General features: G+C 38.2%; 1 protein-coding gene across 1 annotated transcript; it reads right to left on the reverse strand.

Moving 5' to 3' along the window:
• Window positions 1-6,220: 6,220 nt before the first annotated feature.
• LOC131316794 (uncharacterized) lies at window positions 6,221-8,668 on the reverse strand. The gene is made up of 3 exons (XM_058346245.1): window positions 8,363-8,668; window positions 7,615-7,726; window positions 6,221-6,359 (listed from the first exon to the last, which is right to left on the reverse strand). Exons 1-3 carry the CDS (start codon window positions 8,573-8,575, stop codon window positions 6,271-6,273), a joined length of 414 nt encoding a protein of 137 aa, XP_058202228.1. The 5' UTR covers window positions 8,576-8,668; the 3' UTR covers window positions 6,221-6,270.
• Between the last annotated feature and the right edge of the window lie 6,345 nt (window positions 8,669-15,013).

A 15,013-nucleotide genomic window follows, 5' to 3' on the forward strand; every position in this document is an offset into this window, starting at 1 on the left:
TTAGAAGAAGAAGAAGAAGATGAGGAATTTCTACTGTTGAAAGAACATGAAGGAACTAAGGATGACGTAGCAGAGGAGTGAGTGGTAAACAGGTGTTATCATGTAAAAAAGGAGGATAATATGGTAATTTTAGTGTGCATGGGTATTTTAGGCATTTAAATGTATAGGGGTAATATGGTCATTTTAGTGTACATGGATATTTTATTCATTTTAAAATTTAAACATATGTGTAATTGGGTTAATGGGCGGGTCGGTTTTAATTTTAAATAAATTGGTCGGGTTGGGTATTGGACATTGAGCTCATAACTAATGGGTTCTAAATGAGTTATTGACTCATTAAATACCTAATACACTTACAACTTACCTGATTTGGCCAAAACCTGCCTATTTACCACCCCTACTCTCCACTCCTCTTTTCCATTCTCATCTTCATCTTTTTTAAGCTTACGTTTATAGCAAAATAGGTTGTAGAATTTTTTTTTTTGAGAGATCAAATAGGCAGAGGTTGATGATGTCTTCTATAGCACGTAAGTTTTGATGAGGAGAGTTATTCTCTCCATTTGGGTCCTTGCGGCATATGATTGTTAGAGTTTGTTGTTGTCTCTTTGTGGGTTCACTCTTCTCCGGCTTGATGCCTTATGCTTTGGGTCCTTTTAATCTTTGTAATTTGTTTTCAAAGGTTAATAAATTTTTTCCCTTTCAAAAAAAAGTTTTGATGAGGAGAGAAAGGATTCAAATTCCATGGGTTGAAGTGTTGAACCCAACGCCAGATGATCCTGGAGTTGCCTCTGATACCACACATTCACATATGATTTGCCACTAGGTATATGGGTCCATCCGTTTGGAAAAAAATGTATGAGCTTCCATGAAAATGTGTGGTGTTAATTAAACAACTCTGGATGATCTGGAGCACACATCACATGGCAATTAAAGAGTAATTACTCACTTTGACCACTGACCATTTTTTATGTTGCAGAATTGTACTCAAAATGTGAGAATCAAATACGGTAGCTAGCGTGGGTCAATCGAGAAACCCCCAGCCTATGTAAGGGTTAATTCGTAAGCACGATGACTTCATACACCAATGGATGATGAATTTCTCCAGGGTCTTGGTACATCTCCCATTTAAAAATGTGGAAATTTTCATTCACCGACTCTTGAGATCCAATGGCAATGGCCGGAGTTCATTGTGATTTGTAACTTTCTAGTATTTTTTTCACACTTTTTCCTCAATAACGTACTGCATGGGAAATGAAGGTGGTTGATTGTTTGAATTCAATTTAAACGTGTGACTCTTAATTAATTAGTGAAAGGTATTTGGATAAGGATCATGGAAATATCTTATTAAACAATTAGTACTCAATGGTAAAAAGATAACTGAGGTCTGAGATTTCTTTTCAGTATATTTAAAGACTTGTTGAAGAAGAAGAAATTTGCATGGAAAAGAGAAAACATAACGTAGGAAGGAATGTAGGAGAATATATATAGAACAATGCCACAGTCAACAAGTTAGTAGGGTGGTGATCGAGATGAGATCACTGGAATAGATACAATTCTTCGAGTAAATGTGGTTGAAATATGACCCGGAGGGGTTGGCTTGTTGTAACGACCTGCGCCAATTGACCTGCTTACCTTTAGCCTAAACACATGACTCAAAAAGTTAATCGCAGGTTGTACAGTAACTAGTCAGAATCTCTTATATTTCACATCCATTTCCCACAAATTCCCGATGTGGGACATTTGGGGCTCTCACACTGGTGCTCTCAGATTCAAAACCTCCCATGTCCTATCAATTCTTTTAGGATTTGTTCATACGGAACCTTGCCCTAACTTTAATCATGGCCCCCAAACTATGCGTAAGCTGACTCCAGTGGCAGCTCCAGAAATTCGTCTCAGGGTGTTCAGATATTACCTTAACTGTACTATCTCATCGATTGACCAACAATGTATATACAAAATTTCATATTTTGTGCTAACATTGAACTGAAGTATTAAACTGCCAGTACCATGTTGAAAAAAATTGGGACGAATAGGTTGGAGTTAGACCTTTTTTTTTTGAAGATAAGCTCTTCTATAGAATGATATGATGAGAATTTGGATGGTAGACCAAAATTCGAAGGAATATTGTTCAAGTTGACGGGGTTTTGAAATGTACGTGGTTGAATTTTTTAAAGCTTGTCCATAATTCTACAAGCTAATCAAACAAAAAAGAAACTAATGAGTTAATGTCATGAATCCGAAATAAACATATTTAGGCTATCAGTAATGAACATGGAGAGGGAATGTAGAGCACAATATTTACCCCAATGGATTATATTATTCCCTTTCTTTTTTCAAATTTCTTTCATTATGATTGTGAGTGTTTGAACTAATGTATTAGGTGTTTAAATATGAATTACCTGAATTAATATAATGGGCTGTAATTAGTTTGTGGGCTAAGTGTTCAATTATTTTTGCGATGGTGTTCAATTGTTTTCAAGCTGAGTGTTCAAGATTAGTACGACTGGGTGTTCAAAAAATAGCTAAATCAAAATTATTACATGTATTCTAAGAATATTTTTTTTGGAAGGGTGTTCAATTGACCACTCTTGGTTCCATGTGGAGCCGCCAGTGGCTGACTCGAACACCTGAATTACCATAAATTGTGGTTTTGATATGCCTTCACATAAATTCAGTCGAGCTCGATGCATAATCAACTAACTAGAAACCTGTGGTAGAGAGAGTTTATACTTGCAATAAAAAAAAATAAGAGTTTATACTTAAATACGCCAATTCAAAATAAATTTTGAAGCTCAGGAATTTATCTGAGTCCAGCTCGAACCCAGATCAACGAACTCGTATTTGCATTATTCTATGTAAACCAAAACAGCCTACTCTATTGAAGCTCGTTTGGAATTCGATAAAATTAAGAAAGGATAAGCAATCCAAATTAGTCGGTTAGAGTAAATGGTTTAATCCCACAGACCATATTGTTTTTCTGAATTTAAAGCGCTCCTCATTTTTGTTTTTACAAAATGATAAGTATAACTAAACAAGACTGTCGGTGGCTTCCCATATCAGGAAGTTTGGGGTTTGTGGGACTGGGTTTGTGTGTTCGTTAAAAGGATCCGCTGGCCTCTCACTAGTCAGAAACTGCCTAGTTGAGTGGGTTAAATGTGCTCAAAAAAACCAATTCCTTGGCCCAACTTCAACCATGAAAAGGGGGCCAATCATTTCATGCCGTTAGACCCGTCCGAAGGATGGGTGCGGCTTTTGGGCCTTTATCATAGGCGGGTCGGGTTTAATTTCAAATAAATGGGTCAAGTTGGGTATTGGTTATTGAGCTCATAACTAATGGGTCATTGACTCATTAAATACCCAACCCACTTACAACTTATCCGATTTGGCCCAAATCCGCCCATTTGCCACCCCTACTCTCCACTCCTCTTTTCCATTCTCATCTTCATCTTTTAAGCTTACGTTTATAGCAAAATAGGTTGTAGATTTTTTTTTTTTTTTGGAGAGAGATCAAATAGGCAGAGGTAGATGATGTCTTCTATAGCACGTAAGTTTTGATGAGGAGAGTTATTCTCCCCCTTTCGGTCCTTGCGGCATATGATTGTTGAAGTTTGTTGTTGTCTCTTTGTGAGTTCACTCTTCTCTGGCTTGATGCCGTATGCTTTGGGTCTTTTTAATCTTTGTAATTTGTTTTCAAAGGTTAATAAATTTTTTGCCTTTCAAAAAAAAGTTTTGATGAGGAGAGAAAGGATTCAAATTCCATGGGTTGAAGTGTTGAACCCAACGCCAGATGAGTCTGGAGTTGCCTCTGATGCCCCGTTCCAGAACACCTTCTTAAAAAATAAATACTTATTTCATATTTTCAAACTCAAAAATAATGTAAATGAAAAATAATTTTTTAAATTTTTTTGCACCGTATTAAATATCTCAATGAGATCTATCAAACAAGATCCATATTGATAGAAAAATAATTTGCGTAAGTACATGATTTTTGAGCTTGAACTTGCCTTCTTAAAAAATAAGTACTTATTTTCCTTTCCGGAACGAAGCCTGATACCACACATTCACATATGATTTGTTGCTAGGTATATGGGTCCATTCATTTGGAAAAAATGTATGAGCTTCCATGAAAATGTGTGATGTTAATTAAACGACTCTAGATTTGGACCAATACACATCACATGGCAATTAATGAGTAATTACTCACTTTGACCACCAACCATTTTTATGTTGTAGAATTGTACACTCAAAATGTGAGAATCAAATATGGTAGCGTGGGTCATTCGAGAAACCGGCCTCCTATGTAAGGGTTAATTCGTAAGCACGACGACTTCATACACCAATTGATGAATTTCTCTCTCTAGGGTCTTGGTACGTACATCTCCCATTCAAGAATGTGAAAATTTTCATTCACCAACTCTTGAGATAGATGCAATGGCAATGGCCGGAGGAGTTCATTGTGATTTGTAACTTTCTAGTAGTATTTTTCACACTTTTTTCCTCAATAACGTACTGCATGGGAAATGAAGGTGGTTGATCGTTTGAATTCAATTTAAACGTACGTGTTGACTCTTAATTAATTAGTAAAAGGTATTTGGATAAGGATCATGCAAATATCTTATTAAACAATTAGTACTCAATGGTAAAAAGATAACAGCTGGGGTCTGAGATTTCTTTTCAGTATATTAATTTAAAGACTTGTTGAAGAAGAAGAAATTTGCATGGAAAAGAGATAACATAAGTACATAACGTAGGAAGGAATGTAGGAGAATATATATAGAATAATGCCACAGTCAACAAGTTAGTAGGGTGGTAGGTGAGATGAGATCACTGGAATGGATACAATTCTTCAATTAAGTAATTGTGGTTGAAATATGACCAGGAGGGGTTGGCTTGTTGTAACGACCCGCGTCAATTGACCCGCTTACTCTTAGCTTAAATAAGCGGCTTAAAAAGTTATCCTTAGGTTATACAGTAACTGGTCAGAATCCCTTATATTTCACATCCATTTCCCACAAATTCCCGATGTGGGACATTTGGGGCACTCACATTGATGGTCTCAGATTCAAAACCTCTCATGTGCTATCAATTCTTTTGGGAGTAGTCCATAAGGAACCTTGCTCTAACTTTAATCATGGCCCCCTAAACTAGTCAAGGTACGCGTAAGCTGAGTCGAACACCTGAATTATCATAAATTGTGGTTTTGATATGCCTTCACATAAATTCAGTCGAGCTCGACGCATAATCGACTAACTAGAAACCTGTGGTCAAGAGAGTTATACTTGTAATCAAAAAAGAAGAGTTCATACTTAAATACGCCAATTCAAAATAAATTTTGAAGCTCAGCAATTTATGCGAGTCCTGCTCAAACCCAGATCAACAAACTCGTGTCTGCATTCTTTGTAAACCAAAACAACCTACTCTATTGAAGCTCGTTTGGAATTCGATAAAAGAAAGGATAAGCAATCCAAATTAGTCAGTTAGAGTCAATGGTTTAATCCCACAGACCATATTGTTTTTCTGAATTTAAAGCGCTCCTCATTTTTGTTTTTACAAAATGATAAGTATAACTAAACAAGCCTATCGGTGGCTTCCCATATCAGGAAGTTTGGGGTTTTTTTTTTGGTACATCTGAAATTAGGAAGTTTGGGTTTGTAGGACCAGGTTTGTGTGTTCGCTAAAAGGATCCTCTTGCCTCTCACTATTTAGCAATTGCCTAGTTGAGTGGGTTAAATATGCTCAGAAAAACCAATTCCCTGGCCCAACTTCAACCATGAAAAGGGGGCCAATCGTTTTATGCCGTTGGACCCGTCCGAAGGATGGGTGCGGCTTTCGGGCCTTTGTCATGGGCTGGCTTCCCACATTAGGAAGTTAGGGTTCATGTGCGTTACTCTGTTAAAATGGTACTCTTGCCTCTCACTAGCCAGCAATCGCCTAGTTGAGTGGGTTAAGTAGAATCACCCTCTTTCCCTCTGCTCAAAAAACAAGCCTGTCAGTTCCCCTGTATTGGCGGTGACATACTTTTTCAAGTTCTTTCATCGTCGAGCTTTGAAGAGTGCTAAGGAAGCGATTTTCACACTACCCTTTATTTGAATATGGTATCTCAATACAATGACTACTGATATAATTTACGTAATGCATATTTTTTTGGCTGACTAGGTGAATTGCAACATGCAAGGCACGTATGTTATGCCCGTTGAAGAGAGCAAATTTTGAATATTTCGAAATCGTTGCAGTAGTTGGGGATGTCTTGAATATGCTCCTTCTCGATGGTTAGGAGGTCTCAATTGGAGCAATTCCCTTTATTGCCTTGTCACCTGCTTTCCAACTTCCCCACAGTCTTCTACTTGCAAGTTCAATATCTACAAAATGAAAATATGTATAAAAGCAAGTATATATGCAAACTCTTTCCACACCTCCAGATATCTGGTGCCAAATCGTCTTCAATGTTAGTGTGTGGGGCTGTCCAAAGTTCCTTCAATGGCTAGAATACAAGAAAAACGATCCTATGAACTTGTTACTCAAATCATACGGAAAGTTGTCCAACTCCTTTGCTTAACATATTGAATCGAAAAGGTAATAAATTTTTACAAGAATTCATGAAGCCAATCATCAAACTGAAATGTTATTGCCGTCTAATGTCTAATGCAAAAAAATATATCATCAGGACACCCTAGAACTGTAGAGCATGATTTGTTTTGTCTTCTAGACATAATTTTTGACATCTAAACAACTATTATGACATAGAAAGTAAAAATGTATTAAGGTGGAACATAGAAACCTGTTAATTCATGAAGCAACTGGTCGATCTTAGGTTGTTATACAACATATAGAAATTAACACAATGTGATGAGCCCAACTTGTGCTAAAAATTATTGGTCTGGCTACTTACTGGAGTCTAACTTTTAATGCCAGTACCGATTAAAGCCTTTGTACCAAAGTTTTCTGTTATTCCCTTCAATTCATCCACTGGGATAGTTGGGACAGCAATGGTAGGGATACCTACAGTTTTTGTGTCCTTTATTAGGCCAGCTTCAGTAGCATGGCATCATTAATTTCTACTCAGTTAAGTGAGGATGAAAATGAGAAGCCTTCAATTACGGAATGAAAACAAAGGAGAATGACACAACACTAAAAATGCCAACATGGGGCACTATAGTTTGTTTATATGGATCCAAACAGAATAAAAACTTAATAAGGAAACTAAAAACACAAGTAAACCAAGCAGTGATAGTGTTTAAATGAGCCAACATAATCACCCTGCAAATATTCGTGATACCACCTCGAAAACACAAGTAAACCAAGCAGTGATAGCATTTAAAACCTTAAATGAGCTAAGATAATCACCATTTTAAATGAGCCAAGACAATCGCCCTGCAAATATTCGTGATACCATCTCGAGTTCGGAAAGCACTGAAATTAATAAAATGGAAAGGACTTAAAGGTCTCTGGATTCACACTCGAAGCATAGAATGCAAACCTTGAAATTCCAACTCCTACAACTAAAAGATATCTGTCTTTCATATTTGTCCAATAAAGGCCTTCTTTAGTATTTCAAATAATGAAAGAGAAACTATTGTAATACATTTAAATCCTGCAAAGTGATTAATTAACTACCTGATGCATTATTTCCTGTGAACTGTGCATTGTTAGAAGCCCATTGCATATCATCGTCATTGCAATAGTCGAGGCAACTCATGATTGATTTCCAGTTCCTCAAGGGAGCAAGCTGGATGTCTCCAGGAAAAAAAAAATTCAGCATGCAAAATAATATATAGATCTTCATATTTGAAAAAAAAAACTCAGGACCAGAAGCTAGCTAAGAGAATTTAAAGAAAAGAAAAAGAAGGCAAGCAATCTCATCCTAAAACACACTATTAGTGTTAGAGCATTCTGAACATCTAATTGAATATACTCCATCAACACAATACATTCGAAAATATAGCAGCAAAACAGCACATGCTATGGTAACCATTCCTACGTATAGGTAAACCACTAACCATATGGTCCATATGTTTGCACTCAGGCAGGGAGACAGAACTTTTGCCCTCAGATATGTGACTTTAATTGAAAGAGGGGGGTAAATATAGCCAAGACTCAAAGGTAACTTCATACACAAACTGCTTATACACGTTTTGTCGTTACCCAAGTCTTTTGTATTGTTTTTTTTTTTTAAGTAACTGTATTGTTTGTTGATTTTGTGAAAGTAGAGGGTAACAACTTAGAATAATGTGCCATAGCCTAATATCAGCAACCAATGCACATGGCCAAAAATTAAACCTTGTCCAACCGAAAATACATAAAACCCACCCAAATGACAACCCAAATCCAGCCTAAATCGTGTAAAAAGAATTTAGAAAATTACCTTTAGAATATCTGAACCCTCAATCTGGAGCCACGAAGCTGTAGATGGGCAACTATTGGCCCATTTCTTCCCTGTTTTTTCTTTCAACCAAAATCCTAATCCTAGAAATATGCGTTCACGGAACCTCCGATCGACAACCAACAAACCCGAAAAATAAAAAATTGCAACCTCATTAGCCAAACCAAACAACATGCAAACCACAGCGAAGAACATAAATCAGAGATATCCACCGAAAACCTATAGTTTATGCACTTTCAAGTTAAGTTCTAGCTATTTCCACCAAATCTAACTACGCAATATCTTAACCCAAGTTATGATGGTTTAATTATAGAGTGGTGCTATTTGCACCGATGAAAAGGGGAGGGAAACGGTACCGACCGCCGCGCTCGGCGGTCTCCGGCCACCGGACGGCCGATCCGAGCCGTCCAAAAATTTTAAAAAAAAAACCGAGGGGCCCAACGCGGGAATCAACGGCATCCGATGTGTGTAGGGTGCTTGATCTAGACACCCTATTTTTCGTGTATATATTTTGGACGGCTCGGATCGGCCGTCCGGTGGCCGGAGACCGCCGCGCGCGGCGGTCGGTACCGTTTCCCTCCCCTTTTCATCGGTGCAAATAGGATTTCTGTTAATTATAGATCCTAAAAAATCAAACCACTGAAACGAATAATTGGAACACAATCTACTATCAAACTGGCTGGTACAGCACGTAACATCTTACCAAGAGAAGCAAATCAAGATTTGACAATCCAAATTCGTTCCTTCAATTCTTCTTCTCCGCTTCTGACCCCCCTCACCAACCAAAGAACCGTAGAACCAACTTTACCTCTCTGCAAAATCAACACCAACAATCACAATCCGAATACCCAGAGAAATTAGCACTAACAAACGCATGCAAAGCAGGCAAATCAGATATATAGAAACAAAATTCAAACAGAACCCTAGATCGACAACCAGGAAGGATTAACACCCACAGAAAATCTATTTACCTTATGCAATTTCTGGAAGTCAGCTTCTCATAAATCGAAACCCACTCTCACAAATTACTGCTAAACCCAACAATTAGCCAATCGAAACCCACACCGATTAAGAACTTACCTAGCGAGCGACGTTTACGATTTAGACGACAATATTTGTCGGAGCCGCAGTAACTGGACTTACCCTCTCCAGGGCTAACGACGGCGACGACGGCACAGTAGCTTCGAAGGCGGAGGAACACCATGCTCTTATGATTTAGCTCGACCAAAACACACACACACACACACACTCTCTCTCTCTCTCTTTCTCTCTGGTTTAGAGCAAGAAAAGGAGGAGCTGAGCTAACGAAGCGAATTGGTTCACATAACCCCCACCGTAATCCCTCACGCCACGTAACCCACTAAATGCAAGAGATAAAATGACCTTTTGCCCAAGCAAGCAAACACAACATCCTTACAATTAAGGGACATAATTGTCCAAATTGGCTCAAAATTGCCAAGCGATGAAATCACCAAAGTGCTTCTTATTTAGGATGAGTAGGAAAAAGGAAAAGATAGAAACAAGATCAACTCTTAATGCATGTAAACTGTTACACTTACAAGGATACTGTTGGGTTGAGACCCTGACCCTGATTCTGCACTCCAAGCACAAGCACGCAAACACAATCAAGCACAAACAGGAGAGATGCGAGGAAAAATTTTGTATATGTGTTAATCACAAATCAAATATAATATATATGAAAAAACCTCACGGGCACGCCACAACCCGGCTGCCATCTCTCTCTCCCTCACTCCGGTGGCTCTCCGACAGTCTCTCCAGACATCTCCGAGGCTCAACCGGTTCACACTCCCTTACCCTCTCACTGTCTCACTCAGCCACACATACACATGCAGCCTTATCACAAGACTTTTATATCACCGGGGTTTTATCCCCTGCACACACACCCACACCACTTGGGTGTACCCAACAGATACAACAGAACTTCAGAAAATAGATATGCTCCTCTTCAAGTTATGTAAGCTACTATATATCCTGGGTATGCCCTTCTGTAAGCACCATGGTCATATGAAAACGGAAACAATTTTCAAGTCACATGAGTACTCAGGTGGTTTCCGAACTTCACGAAACTGGACTGAATTCTCGAAGCAATGTTCAAACGCAAAAATGGGGATACCTCTCGTACCACGTGTCTTGCTCCGCATGAGTATCCCAGTGCTCGCCACAGCTGCTCTTTCCGTACTTATTCACCCATCCAGATCCGTTGTGACCCTCACCCCAAGTGCGGTTCCACCGCTCTCCATATTTTCCTTGCCACCATGTCTCCCCTTGTTTGACACCATGACCATTTGAATCGAAGTTCTCAACCCTTGCCACCCCATTTTGACCAGCCGTCACCCTAGGAGCGCTCGGCCCATTTGTCCGCTTATTTCGTGCTGCTGCCCTTCCCGTCATACTTCTCGTCCCACCTGTCAAAAAGATAAACTTTGGTAAACTTGCAGGATTGATACAACTAAGCTCGGTTGAGTAGACTTGGTCTTCAAACGAACGGGTATTCAAATTACTTATACTACTCCCTCCGTTCCATATTGGGAGTCTACCATGAAAAGTCATGTCATTTTTCAAATAAAAAAATCAATTACTTTCGTGTATAATTTTTTAATTTTTTTGCACCAAATTAAAGTATTAATCGAGATCTTTAATACGGTGCGAAAAAAATTGAAAAATTATGCACAGAAGTAGTTAATTTTTTTATTTGAAAAGAGGTAAGAGAGAGAAAGTGAGACTGTCATTGTGGAACGGATGGAGTATGAGACAAGCTCACTTTGAAATTTAGGTCTGCGAGTTCGGCATTGAGTTTGAGGAGAGAAAAAAGACAACCAACTTAACAAGTTTGGTTTCTCTATGGTGTTCAAACTTTAAAGACCATTTAGCAGGACAACAGGCTAGGAGCAACAACAAAAATCGACAAAAAAAGGGTAAAGGGCAGTAATAAAGACAATTGATTGGAATCATGCTAGTATATAGGAGAAAATTACAGAAAGATGTACCAATTTAACTGTGTCAATTACTCAGTTAAGCACAGACAGAACAAGGATCGATGCTTCATGCCACAACCTAATTCACATGTTAGATTTTGAGAAAAAAGACGAATTTGGAACATTCTCTAGAACCATATCCGATCAAGAATAACCAGGAATCCAACCTTAATGCAGTATGAAAATGTAAAAATTCAATACCTTTCGTGCCAAACATGATCGAGCATGGCCAGGCTCGAGGAGTGTGTTGGGGTCAATGCTGCACCACTTACGTGCCCATTTCTCTGCTTTGCCAGAGGCATCATAGTGTTCCCACCATTTCTCATGCCACTCATCGCCTTGTCCGTTCTTCCTCCACTTGTTGGCTGTTTTCTCGAAGTGCGTAACTCCACAATCCTGCAAAAAGTCACAATACAACCAGACTCTTAAGCATATTGAATTCGTAAATTTTTTGTGAAATCTATAAATTTTCATCCATACATGATACATCGTTCCATTATTGCTTGTACCGTGGTGTTGTTATTTAGGAAGGCAAGAGATGAGTGAGATCATTTCCGTATCACCAAGGAAAGGCGTATAAGTGAAGTTACAGAAAAATCAATTCAATTCCCCTCTTAGAAGAGCTATAAATTACACCCAAAAATCTTTTAAGCAGGTCCACAACCATGGCCAAAATAATCGTAAACAATCAGAATCTACAGCGTTCTTTTTTAATCCACAAACCCGTTATTTTTCCATGAAAACTGTCTCTTTTACGAAATGCGGCCTGTGCCACGTCATGCTAATTTCCACAATTACAACACCACGAGAATAATGTTATTTTTCCATGAAAACTGTCTTTTTTAAGGTTTGTAATATATATTTTGATTGTTCCGGAAAATTATGCCTTCATTACATTACTTTGTTTTTACTCAATGATTGAAATTTACAATTCAATTTCCCTTAGTTTTTGGCCTTGCGCTTAATTACTATTTTTGCTTAAGATTATTAGTACAATTTGCCTCCACTAAAGGTAAATTCTGGGTCCGCCACTGACTCCACATCCTGTGGAAACTCAGTACATAACCCCTACTAAGTTTATGTACCCCACCCACTTCACTTGGAATCTGACTCTTCCAAACACAGCTTTACATTTTGATGAATGTACCTATCTTAAAAAGAAATGAAGCATATAACAAAAAAAAACTCCAAACTTAAAAAGAAAAGAAGTGCACCCCATTGGTTATATCTGTGCACCCCATTGGTTATATCTGTTTGGTTGCTTGTAGACCACAGATGCGAGCGCCACCAAAGAACAGAGAGATATTGATGACATTTTCGCTCACTCCTTTTAAAGCTTCTTGTAATTTTAACTCAAAAGAATAAAATTCTTCTTCTTATCTTATAAAGAAAAGAAAAAAGAATGGAAAGATTAAACCCTTCGGCTGTCATTGTTTCTTTTGCTGTTTGGGAATTGAAGATGTAATTCGTAGCTGGAAAAGTAGATCTAGAGTCTCTCTTCTTCTTTTTTTGGTAAATTGTTTTCCATTGAAAACCAACCCAGAATACAGGATCACCAGGGCATACCCCTGCAGCCATACAATCAATCAAACAATCAACATAGCTAAAACCAATCAGTTATGGAAACAAACAAACAAGTAAAAGGAACAGAACCACCTAGCTAGCTCCAAAAACAAACAACTAGTTGCAGGGAAAAAAAACAATGGGAGTCGTCACACGTCCTCTTCACATGCAAAAGAAATACGGTTTTGAAAACAAGTGGGAAAAGTTTCTAGGGTTTTGAATCCACTCCACCCCTTGTAACAGTATTTATGCAATGATAAATGTTAATTACTCGAATCAATCCGGATATCATTAGGGTTCGTGGGCCCTCCTAGTATTGCTGAAAGATTTTTATGAATCACCGTATAGCATGGAGTATTGCCGTCTAACACAAACCGTCTTATTAGTATGACTCGTCTCTATGGCTCAAATCGTCTAATAGCACTGCTTATCTTACAGAGCATAACCCATCTTATCCGGTTATCACAAAATAAACAATTATAAACCGTTGTATGAATGTGCGTAAAATCTAGAAAATCATACACAAGATCAAATAGGAAAAATTAACATTACATATAAATCTTTAAATCATACAACCGCGATTCGAATAACATAACACAAAATCAAAACATAAATATTATTACTCAGAGTTCGAGCTTCATCTATACCCTAGAAGATGAGTTTAGCCAGACATCGGAATTGAACCCGTCTGAATTCGGTTGGGAGCCGACATTGAGAAGGTGATCAATCTCCTTTGCACATCCTCTGTTTTCTAATTCTCTTTTCTTGGTCCAAAGGCTCAGTCAAAATAAGTAAGAAAAAGTAGCCTTGTGGGCCCACCAAGTCATGCATCAAATTGTAAAAATGCATTGCCACCAATTTCTCTTCCAAGAATACGTGCACAGAAGAAGCAATAATAGGAGGAAACATTATAAGGCGCGATCCATGATTCTTTTAATTTGATCAGCAGCTAACCACGTACATCGAATTTAATCGGTTTTTATGTATTAAGCTTCCGAAATACCTACAATACAAAAATCAAGTATTAAATTCCGAGTAACAATATAAATGGACTTAGCAAGGATAATTTAAGGGACGCTAATGTAAACATTTACGCGCCGATCAGGTTGCTTCTGAAAGATTCTTCTAATTCTTTCAAACCAAAGTTTATATGTAACTGAAGTGATAGAGAGATCGATTATGAACATTGAGCAGCATGCCTGAAGCTCAGAGTTTTCCTGTGTTGGGCAGCCCAGTCCACTTCACCAAGCAAGTTGAGGGCAGCCCTATTAATTGCATTCTTTTGTAGAAAAAAAAAAACTCCCTACACTAGTAGAATAAGGGCAGCTGAAGAACAAATGGCCATGATCCTCCTAGGCCAGCCCACAAAGCACAAAAACTCCATCAGTACTGGTATGGTTTAACATAAAACCCATTATGTATCAGTATCGTATAGGCCGTTACATAACAAATTTTTGGACTTCCGATACTGTTATTTACTTTTGTAACGGCAGTTATGGTCCAATATCGGCCAATACATGACCATATTACCAATACTGTTACGTTTTTTGATACTGCGATTTAAAACCGGTGATTCAGTGATAATGCCGACACTGTCCAATCTACATTGAAGATCCACATTTCAACCCAAATGTGTTACAACTTCACTGTTTTCTTTCCTTGTCTTGTAGAAGGGGTCATCTACCTCTAGGCCAATGCCATCTTCCATTCAAAATCCAGCAAATCTTCCATCTTCCTTTCAGGGCCAAACCAAAAAAAAGCGCTTAGTACAGCTTCAATTTTGCCCCCACTCTTATTTCGATGAGCGTAGTTCTGTACTTTTCCAATATAGAGTATCTTACATATCTCTTTGATGCTCTAATAAGCGTCACAATACGAATGTTGAAAAGTTATTATTGGCTAGATGGCATACCTAAATTCTATTGACCGGATGATCCGGTTGGCTAAATTCCTTTGTCAAATGACTTGATGCTTTTGATAGGTCCCAATGTTGTCATACTGAGCTCTTGCGTTCTTAGTTTCTATCCAAGTCAGAAACAGAGATTGCTATTGTTGTAAAGAGGAAGGAAAGACG

Source organism: Rhododendron vialii, chromosome 2a, assembly GCF_030253575.1.
Source record: "Rhododendron vialii isolate Sample 1 chromosome 2a, ASM3025357v1".
In the NCBI taxonomy this organism is placed as follows: domain Eukaryota; kingdom Viridiplantae; phylum Streptophyta; class Magnoliopsida; order Ericales; family Ericaceae; genus Rhododendron; species Rhododendron vialii.